Source organism: Xiphophorus couchianus, chromosome 18 (assembly GCF_001444195.1).
Source record: "Xiphophorus couchianus chromosome 18, X_couchianus-1.0, whole genome shotgun sequence".
NCBI classification, from domain to species: Eukaryota; Metazoa; Chordata; class Actinopteri; order Cyprinodontiformes; family Poeciliidae; genus Xiphophorus; species Xiphophorus couchianus.
This window is the reverse complement of record NC_040245.1, coordinates 11,472,997-11,487,570: the sequence shown is the minus strand read 5'-3', so window position 1 is coordinate 11,487,570 and position 14,574 is coordinate 11,472,997. Positions and strand designations below refer to the sequence as shown.

Below are 14,574 nucleotides of genomic sequence, written 5' to 3'. Positions count from 1 at the left end.
ATGTACTTTACACCACTTAATATCTTTTACATTTTATTATCTTAAAGTAAAAAAATTCTGTGTTTTATTGGGATTTTCTCTGAATCACCACAAGTGGAAGGAAAAGGATGCAAGATTTGCAAAAATTTCATAGATTAAAATCTTAAAAGTCCAGCATGCATTTAATTTTGCTGCAATTACAGGAAAAACACTTTTGGTGCCCGTCTTCACAATCTATCCACATCTACAAACTAGGTTTATTCTGTCAACAGCAGAAACAATTGTCCAAATATGAAACGCCTCAACCAAAAAAAAAAACTTTTGTCACCCAATAATCAAATGTCTGTATTTTCTCCTGACCATATCTTGTGCCACCTGACAAGATATGGCTCTTGTGTCTTCTTCCACAATTATTCTACATTTAGATTCTTCCATTTTCTTACCAGCTATGAATAGCTTTACTTTTCTTGCTAGAAAAAAGTTTCCCTTCAGCATGAAGCTGCCACTGTTATGGTCCATGAAGGGAATTGTGTCCTTCAGGATGATGTACAGTGTTAGTTTTCCACCACACAAATCATGTTGTGTTTAGGCATGTTTACGGACTCCACTGACCAGAGCACCTTGTTTCCAATCTTTGATGTGCCTGGCAAAAACTGCAAAAATGGACCTTCATCTGATCTTTTTTTTGAACAATGGTTTTGCATTTTGCATTTTATTTAGGGGAATCAGGATAATGGCTCCATACATGCAATACTTTTTAAATTCTTATTTGTGAAAAAAAATTCTAATGTGAAAAGGTTGAAGCTTTTTTTTTTATAAGACACCAAACTTCTGACTTGAAAAATTTTCAAATAGAGCTGTCAGCTAATGTGACAGACAGATACATTTGTTTTTTTTTTGTCAGCCCATAGACGACTGTCACTACCCATGGACCATTTTCAATCATCCCTGGGTTATGACTCTCAGCAGGACTCTCCACTTGATTACATTTATCATCAGCCTTGAATCATAACAGGCCTGTCACATTCCCTGGCAGTGATAACCTACTTTCAATGCTCCTACACATCGCACAATCAAATCTGTCCATCTGATGATTTGCTCCAGTGTTTCATCTGCACCGGCCCAGGACCGCAGTCCGGTGCTCATGCTGCGCGCTGTCCGCTAAATTGAGAGGTCAAATCATTTTGGTCTGAAGTTTAATGTTACATCAGCTATGTGAGGCAGGCTTAAAATGGTGAAAGACGTCCAGTAGCGCTCTGCTGCCCTCTTCCTGTGGAGAAAGATATCAATCTCTTAAAAGTGCTGCTCTGACAAAAAAAAAATGAGCACCATTTCTGGCAACGTATTTGATGAAAGGTTCCAGTCTTGTTCTATATTAAGAAGCTGGCAAACATGCAGGAATATATATATAAGGGTACATTTTAAATCCTTGCTGAGTAAAAGTGCAGATTGTAGATTAGAAAAGTGCACCAAAGGAAGTAACACTGAGCTTGTTAAAAGCTGAACTGAAGATAAAGCACTCAGCTTTCTGCTCTTAAATACCGTAAATAACCTTTGCATCACTTATAAGAACAAAAGACTTACACTCTGACAACAAAAGAAAGTTCTTTCATCCTCTTTAGGTCAGTCTACCCCCTTGCTGCTGCATCACTATCATCAATTGTAATCTTTTGTGAAAGCAGCTGTTTGCTCTTGGCTCCCTGCAGCTCTGCGTATTATCTGGTTTTCTCACTGGGTTCGGTGGGCAGAAAGGCCTTTTTAATAGTGCAGTCACTTCTCATGAAAAAGCACCGGAGAATATATCTGCTGCTGCTGCTTCTGGCCTTATCTTTGCAGCCGAGAGGTTTGCTTTTAGATGAAGCGCGGGGCACTGCTGGAGCACTTGCCCTCTCTTCGTGCTCTCTCTTTGACTTTCAAACACAAATGCGCTCGCCGCCTCCGTTCCCAAGGTGTCCCCATGGTAGGGGCTTCAGCACTTTATCAAGTTCCCCTGCTCCCCTGTGTGCCGAGTTATGCTGTGCTATGATGTGAGTTTCCCTTTTTATGTTAATACTTTTTATCAGCCCAGCATGCGTCAGCACAAACGTCTCGCTCTCCTGCTCAAATTCCGATTACCAATTACACAGGCTTAAGCAGGATTAAGTTGAGGTGCCTGAAATGAACTTCACTTCGTTCAAGATGTAAAAGGCTTCGAGGACAAGCAGAATGTATCATGTGCATCTTTTCATAAAAATACTTTTATTTGAGTATGATAATTAAGGGAATGGTTTTCAGCGAGTTGTACACTTTTACTGAAGCATATTTCCAGAGGCATGTTGAGTTTTTAATTCGCTGCAAACTGGACTCAAAGTAGACATATGCCTGACAAAGTCATTCGTACAGGGTTTTAATTTTCACATTTTGTCAAATTAAAACCATGTATAAAAAATATAAATTAAACTCTGAAAAGTTTGGTTTGCTTATATGAATAATTGCCTTCAGAAGTCACCTAAATAGTGAACATGTCCTACCAGTGTAAATCCAGCTGTTCTGTGAAGGCATCAGAGGTTTTGTTAGAAAATGTTGGTGAACATAAAGCAGCACAAAGACCAAGGATCACAGCCAACAGGTCAAAAAGAAAGTTCTGGAGAAGTTTAACCAGGGTTAGTTTACAAAACAATATTCAAAGTGTGGAAAATTTCACAGGGTTTTTGTTCAATTCATTATCCAAGAATAGAGTCTGGCATAATTGCACCCCACTCCATTCACTCCCTTTGACACTTTACCCTTTTATTGAATTTTGAAATTAATCCTGATCAACAACATTTGGCTTTTTTAACAAAATCATTTACTAGAAAATCCCTCTAATGTCAAATTGAACACTGATTTCTACAATATAAGGGTAATTAAATACAAATAGTGATTGCATAAATATTTATCCCCTTCAAATCAGTATGCAGTAGATAGATCATAGCATGGAGTCTGTGTGGATAGATCTCAGTCATGCTACCCATCCTAACGCAGCAGTTTTACTACATTCTTCCTTGCAAAGGAAGTCCAGCCACAAATTCTCAATTGATTTGTGGTCTCGTCTTTGAATGGGCCACTCGAGAATATCCACTTTCATTTCTGTACTGTATAGCTTTAGCTGGATGCTCAGAATGAGCTGCCTCCACCATGCTTCACAGTGGACGGGGTGTGTTTGTGGGGAGTGGAGTGTTATGTGTCTGTCAAACAGAGTGTCTCATCTGATGTCCAACAAAATTATATTTTGATCTAATTACTACCCGACTCTGTTGAATAATAATTGTGTATAATCAGTTTTCACTTTAACATTTTTTTCTTTTTTTGGTAAAAAAAAAAAAAAAAAAGCCAAAGGTTTTTTTATTGTGATTGATTTGCAAAATCAATGAAAAGGGTAAAACATTCAAAGTGGTGATTATTTTTTAGGCACTGTAACTCTGAAAGATCTACAGTGATCCATAATTCAAGTAAGTGAATTATTTCTGGTAAAACAAAACCAAGACAAAACTTGTTTAGCCATCATGCAAAACTCTGTATGTGAAAGGTATATGTTCAAAATAAAATCCCTACAAAACACGTTGAAGTTTATGGTTGTTATGACACAAAGTGTGAAAATGCTAAAGAAGTATGAATACTGTTCCTGTCAGAAAGGGCTGCAAAACTGTGTTGTGGGAATTTTTTTAGCAAATAACTGGAATAGAAGGAATGTTTCATCCTCAAGGACATTTGACTGCACATAACTCAAGCTTTAAAACAGCAGTTTTCTCATTTTTATATGGTGAAAAGAAAAATAAATCTGAGCAGTGTGCTGCAGACCCTCATAAAAGTCAAGTTTACTGCATTGTATCAATCTGTTAATGAAAAAAGTTCAAAATGACTATGCACAAGATTGAACTTTGCTGTTGTTTGCTCGCATCAAATTCATGTGTCATGTATATCTACATTTTTAACTAACTCTCATGCTTTTGATTTGGCAGATAACTCTCCACCTGAAATTGTTCTTCCTCTTTCTGTTTGTCTCTTTTTCAGGCTGTCTAATACTCAAGGCATCAATATCCAGATTCTTGGCGGTAACACTATCCTCATGATTGCCAATGTTACTGAAGAAGATTACGGGAACTACACCTGTGTGGCCTCAAACCGTCTGGGTGCTCAGAGTTCCAGCGTTTTCCTCTATAGTGAGTACAGAGTCTGTGGCCTTATATTGTATAAACTAGAAGTTTATCCAAATGAGATTGGTTCTTTAGAGGTAGTCTGTCTCTATAACTTTAAAACTTATGAAACGTATTGACTTTAAAGTATTAATTCAATTCATCTTATTTCCCTCTGAATCATTAAATGTCAGCACAGAGTTTTTCTCACTGCAGATTTTTTCAGTTTTGCTACAAGCTTTACCAGTCGACATCTGGAAGCCAAGCAGAGACTTAAAGCCTCTGTGAATAGTAGTTTTTCTAATTTGGTATATAGGATAGATATATCTCTGCATTGAACACAGTCTTGTGTGGAAATATAGACGCGCAGCAAAAGAGTGAGGGTGATATTTGAAAGTTAAGAAAGATTTAAAGTCTTCAATTTCAACAGTTCACAAACTCAAGTTTCCATGAGTCTTCATAACCAGAGGTAAGGACATCATTATAAGTTCTCAAAAATAATCTAGTTCTTACCAGGTGTAGCAATAGGGTAAGTTAATAGTAGAACTACTGATAGGATCAATAGAGAGGTTAGAAACTGAGGTCCAGACTTTTTCAAAGAGATTTTTTTCTTTATCCCTGTATTCAGTTGCAACTAAGTCTTAAAATAGTGCAATTGTGTCTGATGGAAAAGTCAGTTTTGTAAGTTGAAGATGGACAGATCTTCTTGCTACAAAAGGAGCCAAATCAACACCTATCCACTGTCATGCTGGTTTGAGGTATGTCTGCTCATTTGTTTAGTTTGACCAGAATCTGTCCCAGTGCATTTAACCAAGTAAAAAAAAAAAAAAACTCAAGCAAAAATGGTCTGAAACTGTACAGTATTTGCTACTGTGAATAGCAATTAGTTTTACCCTATCTCTTTGTTAAAGGCATATACTGTAGATGTCTGATTGCATGAGCTCCTTTTAGGAATATTTTATTTCCCATTTTCCATACTTTTGTTAGCAAAAAACTTTCTAATCAGCTTTTGGAGATCAAAACAGCCTAGAAGAAAATAAATGATTAATGATTAAACATTGCCTTCACTGGCTACCAATATGGCCAGGATTGTATCATAAATTGTTGCCTTTTTTCACACAATATTACAATACTGTCATCTTTTGTATGATTGAAGCAGGGCTAGTACACAGAGAGACATTTGACAAAGGTCTGTGGAAGGTTTAATAGAAAAAGAAAACGTGTAAGTCTTGAAACAAGGTTAACAGGAGATGGAGCATGCAGAGGAACAAAAACTACAGCACAGAAACAAGAAAAAGCCACGAGCTCAAATAAAGAGGCAGAGGTGGAAAATGACAAAGGAATGAGGTGAACTTATCAGGTGATATCAGGAAAAGCTGTAGCAGAGAGAGGGCATGGAAACTGGGGGAGATAGAGTACTGTTATTAACAAAATGGGAGCTGAACTAAGACTCAGAAAATATCTTCAAACCCAATGGGAAAAGAAGAAAAATAAATTCAAATGTACAAGGAACAGAACAAAAGAATAAACTAGGAAACTCACAAAGGATATGGCAACATAATGAAATTAACTGGCAGACCAAGAGCTGCATATTATTCTGCTGTGCTTGGAGCACCTTTTTCCATATGTTTGTTGTGATCCCTACATGACTTGTGGCAAACTGCTAATGAGGTTTGTGAAACAATGGCTTAATTCTTGGCACTGTTCCATAGACGCCAGATTTGTGGAGTCCAGGAGGCGTTGACAAGAGTGTGTGTCCAGTCAAAAAATGTTCCCACTTGAGCTGGGAATCTCTTCATAAAGTTGCCATTTATCTCTCAGTTGCTTTTCTGCACAACGCTCTTATTGGCCAACCTGTTTAGAGCAACATCTATAGCATTATATGTTTATAGTTTTTCTGTCTTTTGATGATGGACAGAAAAACATTAGATTTTACTAGTTAAGTAACTCCTAAGGGCATTGGCCTTGGTATCAGGCCAAAGAGAGCTAAATGCTAATGTATGCCACCCTGCTCAGATTGTTTTTTGTAATTTTGAAAATGTAGCATTTGTTCTAAGATAATAACAAGGGGAAAGATTCACTTCTGAAAAACACTGCAGATAGCACACCAACATTCAATCACAAATACCAGCATAAAATAGCGTTACCTAAACCCTTTATGAAATAATGTTGCTCGTTCCGAAGCTGTAAAACAATAAAAAATGAGATGTAGAGCAGAGGCAGAGTTAAATCAGGTCCACCAGCTTCCAGAGCAAAGCGTCTGCAGCAGTGCTGCCTAATGATGTTTGACCAAAGCTTAAGCTTGCTGCAGGGTGTGAGTTAAGTAATGTAATTTGTTTCATGTGATTTTGTTTTTGTAAAGTCATTGAAAGCTCAACATGCTGAAATGTAAATGCTAGAGGAAACTCCAAAAGGTCTGTTCAAATCAAGAGAAACAAAACAGGAATAAATGCTGTTTGTTGTGCAGAACTTAACTGCAGAACTGTTATGTCTTTATTATCAACATGACCAATTCAAATTATATCTATGTTAGTGCACCATTTTTTTTCTCGGCATAGTCATTACAACAACTGATGAATAGCTTACAAAATTACCATTTGCACATTGATGATTGTATGATCTTTATATGCGTGTATATTTTCATCAGGTCTTTTTTATTTTAAAAGAAAGTTGCATACCGTAATATTTGTTGTACTAGTGTACATCTCCTTTATGCTATATAGTCTTACTGCCAATTAAATTTTGAATCTAAAAATGTCTTTATTTGTGTTTTAGCCTAAACTCAGTTTATTTGTTTCGTTTATTCTTTTTTTGTTGGTGCTTGAGCTGTTTAAGTTAATCAAGTTTAACTTTAAATTTGTCATTAAATTAGACTACTCACTTAGGGTGGAGGAGCTTTGAGTAACAAATACTGCATGGATGAAGTTTCATTTCTTTTATTAGCAAAATAAAAAGTATGATAACAGGGCTTCTCCCATCAATAGTTTTTAGAAATATGATTCAGACCATTGAACATGAAATTTTAGAAGCCCTGTCAAAAAACGTAATTGTTCAATGGATCCGTCAATGACACTCTGAAGCCACTAGATGTCAGCAAACAGTCTGTTGTGATTCCTTTTGTAGTTAAACTTTTCTCTCCATCAAATCATCAGAAATATAACTAATGTAAAATATATGGTGTCAAATGCTGGCTCACATGAAACAGGCTGATGTGTTCACTTTCTATTTGAGTGTTTCTTCCAGATGATCAAGCTTTGTTTATATGTCCTGAAGACATCTTATTTTCACTACAGTGTAACCAGTGTGTACTTCCCTACACCCTGGTGACATCATCAGTGGGAGATTGCTTCTATCTAACTAAAGCATCAGATTTGTGTAGTATCACATCCCTTTTGCTTCATTAAAACCTTGTTGACTCCCTTCTTTGCCTCTCTTGCAGGACCTGGGACAGGTCGAGACATCAACGGCTCTGCTTGTGCATCTCTATCACTGTGGCTCCTGTTGGCCTCCTTTGCCTGCCTTTTCTTCAAGTGTTAATACCGTCATCCAGCTCTCTCGCTGACCCCACCCCTGACCGCCCAGCCCTCCTCCCCCTACTTTCCCGTCCTCCCGCTCTTCAACTCAATGACATCCTTTTCGCTACTTTATTACCAACGCTGCCGCCTCCCTCCCGTAGACTGTTTGCATCGCAGTACAAAAACCTTACGTGCTCTCGAGCACTCTTGAGTACGGCTTAGAGATATTATGAGAAGCGATGAGTTATGATGGAGTAAGATGTTTTACCAACAAATAAAAACAGTGGAATGAAGGACAAAACAAGCAAACAGTGCTCTTACAAAGATTTGTGATGTTGTTTTTAATTTGTATGCACTATTTTGTGTCTGTAACATTTTGTTTTTGGGTCTGATTTGGATCTTTCCACCCCCCTTTATTTTTCATGGGGATTACAGCAGAAGGATCCCAAAAACTGGGATACCAACAATCAGCTCTTTTGAGTACATGTAAGATCTGTTACGTTATTGTGATTTTAACCCATACATTAAAAAGCAACATGCAACATATTTGCCAAATATACACAAATATTTGAAGCTAAAGTGCAAAACTCAAAGGGAAAAACTAAGGTATCTGATTTTTTTTTTTTTGACGAAATGAGATTTTGGTGTTGAATGTGTTCAATCATAACATGAGGCGACTCAGCTGGAACACAGATGCAGAGCCTTAGCAGCACAGCTCTTCACTCAGTAACATTTGGACAATGGCAGGCAATCTTAGAGAGGAGGATGCAGTGAGTGAATCCTGCCGAGCTAAACCATCCTTTACGTCCTCATCCAGTGGCTTTGCTACTACCCGCCTTTATTACAAAAGAAAAAGCAGAACTGACAAAAAAAGATACCCATGTAGGTTATAATTATGCGTACTGTACATAGTTCAATTTTGTATCTCTCTAAGATAAGTTCTGCCACTGTAACACCAGAATTTCAGAGAACATTGTTGCAGTTCATACTTTTAGCTGAGGTATTTTAGGATCATTCTGCTAGACAGTGGGGATTTGGAGAAAAAAATATATACGTATGACACCAATGAATGACTTAAGTTTTTCTCTTCTCAAAGAGTGTTTGTTTTACTATGACATGGTACAGAAATATTCATGACGATATATGATGTTCATGCTATTTTTTCCATCTTTATCTCATTCATTTTTACAGCACACTTCAACCAAAATACCTTATGTACAATACCAACCACATTTATTGGCACCTCCGGTAAAGATGAATAAACTGCCTTAAAATAAATTTATTGTAGCAACCTGATCTTATAAATAATAATACCGAGTATGTTTATGCAGAGTGGATAAAAGTACTCTGCATAAAGAAAATTGCTTCTTTTCACTACAAGACTGGTGGCACACATGTTGGTACAACTTTGTAGAACCCCATTTTCCCAGTACGATAAGTAAAACTTAATCTCATAAAAAAAGATTACAAGGATGGACTGGGCTGGCTATGGAAGACGTTTTTGAAGTTTATGATGGTAGGATGGTGTCTCTAAGATGCCCATCTTTGATACAGTTCTCCAGCGGTTACCTTTGAAGAATTTTTTACAGCACAATACTAAAAACCAAAAACATGTTAAGGTGATTAATTTGCTTATGTTTAAAAGAGCTCAGCAACAACTGTGTCTGCTGCTGTGGAAAAAAAGCAACTAAATTCAACGTATTAAGTATTTCCAAAAATGCTGTCTTGTAATTGCGCCCTTTCTTTAACCAGCTGATTGGCAGTGTGCAGCAAAAGGTCAGGGAGGAGCAGCACTGTGCTACTTTACTCTGTCTCGTGAAACTCCAGACTCTTTGGGTTGGGCTATCTATCTTGAAACGTAGAACTGTTTAATGGTTTTGAGCCACTTTTTTTTTTTTTACTTTGTATACCAGTAACCAAGAAGTTCATTTATAATGATTAAGAAATGTCTATAAATTCCAATTATGAATGCTAAAGTAAACCTTTTAAGAAAACCTTCAGTTACATTTATTTTGCAGGAAGAGTGTTGATTTTATTATCAATAATTATTTCTTAGAACAGTATTTTTCTCCACTGAATGTACTCAAATGCTAAATATTTTAGTGAGACAAAATTATAGTGAAATAAAGGATGAATTTATTTAAAGGCAACAACTTTAGCGCTGGTGCACTGTATAAAAAGAGAAATTTGATGTTTCCTTATAGGATAGCATCTTATTGAGGCTTGTAGGTCTTTTAAACTGGCAGCCATACAGTTTTGATAGAAGCCCGTTGGATGGGAATATAATAAGGCAAAGTTATGCATTAAAAGCAGATAGTTCTGTGCTGTTGTTGTTGTTATTGTGCTTATTCTTGAGTTGACATTTTTTTAAGAATGCAGTATTATGGTTAGCTTGCAATTCTCATTCAAATGCCTGGACTTCAGCACGAGAACAGAATATTAAACACTGGACATGACTCCTCTCAATCGCCAGCAAAAAGTGATTAAATTTAACTGCAGCAAATCACCAAGTCCTTTGCCAAAGCTTTCACAGGATTTATTTCTGTAAGAACTAATGAGTAAATGTCTGTGGGTTTTTCTTTACTCACTCATAGAGTGCAGTTGTGTGGCTCAGTGAACCTGCTGCACTATTATCTGCCTTTTTACCATTTTCTTTGACCTACTGTAAAGCTGACTGATTGTGCAATCCTTTGCTTAGCTCAACACTACCAATTCTCGGTTATCTGAAAACAAACATTTAATTATTGTCATTTTCACCATGTATTTAAAGACTTGTTTCAGTGTTTCCATGGTGATTGCCTCTGAGGTTGCAGCTGTCTGTGGTAGTGATGTTGAACTTAAAATCTAGTATGCTTTTACTTGAAGTGCTGTTTTGGTCACACCAAATCCAATATCACATTTCTGACTCTTGGAGGTGTTAAGGACTCTGCTTATTTTATGCTTTCACCTTCTTGCACATTTTTTTCATTAGTTTTTTTTTATATATATGCATATATACCTGGTGTGTTTCATTTCTTTGCAGCATACTTTAGGCACGGCAATAGGCACAGCAATATAATTTTGTTATTGTGGAATAGATCTTAGCAGGTCAGTTTACCAGAGAGAAATGTTGATTCCTCCTGCTCTGTCTCACTGTCTTTTTATTTAAAATAAGGGCAGAACTGAGCATGGCTGACCTGAAGCAGATGATCAGATGTAGACATTATTTTTTTCGTTTTGCTCCCTGACTTTTTTCATCAGTTAAGTGGAGGAGACTGACAGACAACCAAGGTGTTAAAAAAAACTTCTTACTGCCTCAAGCCTTCATTTTAGCATTTGTATGCATGATCTCTGCTTAAAAGCAAAACATTTAAGGGAACTCTGATTAATGGATTTTAAGTTGATTTATAGACTATCTTTGTACCATTCAGGTTGTTCAAGTGCATGAGGCTAAGCTCAGCAGTGTGGGTGCCCAAGCACATTCATGCAGGTTAAAACCAGCTAAATAGCACTGACTTACAGCGCCTTGCAAATATATTCATACCATTTGAACTTTTACACACTTTTTGTCACATTATAGCCATAAACTCTAATGTGGTTCATTTGAATTTTAAGTGGTGAAGAATTTTGGTATAAAATGAAAATGACACATGGTTTTCAAAAAATTTTGATAAATGTAGCATATAATTTGTATTCATCCTACCCACCTCTCCAGTCCCCCATACACAGGAATGTCTACTTATTCTAAACTGGATCATCATTTATAAAAACACAGATTTGTCCAGACGGCACCGTTTTCATAAATGTTTTTATCCATTCGTAAATACAGACCAGTCCTAGACATTGTTTTTACTCTCCCCACACCTGTAAGTGGTGCTTCCATTCTTGACATGTTTATATTCCATGTCAAGTATGGAATATAAACAAAAGGCCTCCACACAAGATTAATGGTAAACATAACATGGGGAAAAAAATAGCCAACAACAACAAAACACAAGTGGAGCCTTTTGAAAAGGTAAAGGTAATTTTATTTATATAGCACATTTTCAGCAACAAGGCAATACAAAGTGCTTTACAGGACTTAAAAGGAAATACAAACAAAATAACAAACCAAAGGAAAGAGCAAAAGAAGAAAAAGAATCTAATGTTGATCTAAAGTATGTAAGCTAGGTGCTCCTGTTCAGGGTTACTAAGTATCCTCTGGTCTAATTCCATTTCTGGGTTGGGAGAACAGGAGTCTAAAAAATAGTTTAACGATGTTGATCCAAAAGTGTCCTCTGGGTTTCTGGTCTCTGCATCTAAATAGTGAGTAAAAAGTGTAGAACTTTTTGCAGTTGCTGCAGAACTTTAAATGAAGTTCTGCACCGCCACCAACATATAATCTGCCATTGTTGTTGTGCATAATCCATATGGCATGTGAAGTTGGGCTAATACGTCAGCATTGTCACAAAAGATGCATTTTTGCCATCCAAATGAATATGCTGGAGCTAAAATTTCACTTTAACCTGCTTTTTTGAAAAACAAAAACCATTTTCCGTGTACCCTTGTGGTGAAAAGCAGTCAAAAACGTCACACAAAAATCATCTCTTTAGCTCCAATTACAGCTGTAAGCCTTTAGGGATACATCTCAACTAGCCAGTAGTAATTATTTCGACTAAAACTGTTTTCCCCATTCTTGCAAAATCACCAAAGCACAGTCAATTTGGTTAGAGGACCCATCAACTCTATCCAGCATCACCGTCCTGGTTAAAGAAAAACATCTCCAAAGCATGATGCTCCCTCTGCTGTGTTTCGCTGTGTGGGAGAAGAGTTTGCACCATTAGTTTTCATGGTGTAAAAAATTAAATTTTTGGTCTCATGTGAACAGAGCACGCTTTATCCATGTTTGTTGTGCCCACATGGGACTTGGGGCAACCTGCAAATTGTAGTTCTTCTGACTTTCATTTAACAATACCTTCCTTCCTGCCACTTTTCTATTAAGGCCATTTTGTCTTTTTAGTGTCCATAACTAATAGTTGTCCTGTCAAAATGTTCTCATTCCTTTGCTGTTCATCTTTGTAGCTCCTCTAGTAACATTGGGTGTCTTGACTACTTCCCTAATTAATGCTTTCTCTATCTGACTTGTCAGCTTAAATGGGCAGTCATGTAATAATAGGTTTGCAGTTGTGCCTTACTCTTTCCATTTTGGATGGTGGATTGAACAGAGCTAAAAATGTATCTGAAGATTGAGATATTATTTTGTTGAACAGCTGTATTTATACTAAGAATAAATTACACACAGTAGGCTGTAGCTTTTGATTAGAAAATGTTTTAAAAGCTATATATCATTTTCTTTCAACTCTACAAATATCCGCTTTTAAAGTTTGTGGTTGTAATGCAACATAATGTTAAACATTTTAATGGGTATGATTACTTTTGCAAGGCACTGAAAATATTCAGACCATACGTGTAAAAGCCATGAAGATCTGTGTTATCTGTAAAGCAGAGAAGGAGATTTGTCTTTCCATGTTTAACACATCCTAACAGCCAGCCTAAGAACACAGCACTAACACAATATCTGCTGAAAGCTACAGGCACAGCTACCTAGTTTACTACTGAGCATTGTCTCGGCCCTCTGCTTCACTGTAGTAAGCTGGCTCTTGTAAATGGCGTGTGCGTTCATGATGATTAACAATGACTGAAGTTGTTAAATGTGAGGCATGAGACATATAAGGAGTACAGCACTTAGTTGATGGTTACTGTGGTAACCCTCTTTTTCTTTAGTTTCAGGTCCTACCATCTTTTTCTCCCTCTTGTCTGTATATACAAAATTATGTTTCTACATTAGAATGTTGTAAGGTCACCAGTTCCTTAAAGATCTCATTCATACAACTCCTACCTTTTGAAAATGTAAACTGTTTGTACTTTCCCTGTACTTCCCCTCAGTCGTGGGAAAATTAACATTCTGCCGTAGACTATGATGCCGAAATGTTTCTCTTTTTTTCAGTTTTGCTTTACTTTAATATTGCATAAGGTAATTCCAGTCCATTTCTAAAAAAAAAAAAAAGATACATATTAAAGGTAAACTGTATGAGACAATGTTAACAAAATAAAGTTGTTTGAAGTCAGTGTTCTGTATTTGAATGTGACTTGAAATGTTGGGGCAAGTATCCCTTTTTACCTTTTTTGGGGGGAACTCAGAACACACAGCATCTCAGTGGTACTGATGTGTTAATCATCATGTAACATGCAAATAAAATAATGTATGTATTGTTACAATCTTTTCTGAAAGACATTTTTGTACCTACAAGGTGTGAGAAAACCAACTAAGGTTCTGCTTTATTGTAGCTGGTAACACAGCAGGTAAAAACACCAAAGAAAAAGACAAACTGTGTACAGCTATTGGAAGGGCTGCAGTAAACTAGTGCGCCTCTAGGTGTCATAACAGACCATATTTTAAAGTATTGGGAGCGATAAAAGCACATACTGGGGAATTAATTATGAAGAAGGCTACACTGAAGCATTTGCCTCACAGCAAGAAGGTTTTGGGTTCAAATCATGTCGGTCAGTGACATGATTTATCATCATCATGTCGGTAAGCTCTTCCTGCTCATGCAAGCCCCCAAGTTTCCTCATAGAAACCAACAGCATGCTGGGTTAATAGGAAACTCTACCTTGCCCGTAGGTATTGAGTTTCCTTGAATTGTTTTCTTTGTCAGCTGTCTCTATGTTGGTCCTGTGGTGGACCGTTGGTGGGGTACACCTATACAGGGTGTACCCCACCTCTCACCCTTTTGACCCCTGGATATACGCACCAGCCCCCTGTGACCATGAGGAGGAAAAAACAAGCACAGACAATGGATTGCATCTAAGTTTGTGCACAAACTATGTCTGTAGTTCTGCAATGCAGCATTGCCTCCTGCATACCATGTATAGAGCACGGGCAAAAAAGTAAGTTTTCCTAATTT

The 14,574-nt window shown here is 37.0% G+C and overlaps 1 protein-coding gene across 2 annotated transcripts in view; it reads left to right on the top strand.

Moving 5' to 3' along the window:
• The window catches only part of lsamp (limbic system associated membrane protein), a 725,983-nt gene extending 712,246 nt beyond the window's left edge, over positions 1-13,737 (top strand). For both annotated transcript variants that reach the window (XM_028045633.1, XM_028045631.1), the window contains 2 exons: positions 4,012-4,160; positions 7,573-13,737. In XM_028045633.1, coding sequence (XP_027901434.1) covers positions 4,012-4,160; positions 7,573-7,670 — 247 coding nt within the window. In that variant the 3' untranslated portion in view covers positions 7,671-13,737. The remainder of the gene's footprint in view (positions 1-4,011; positions 4,161-7,572) is intronic.
• Positions 13,738-14,574: the final 837 nt, after the last annotated feature.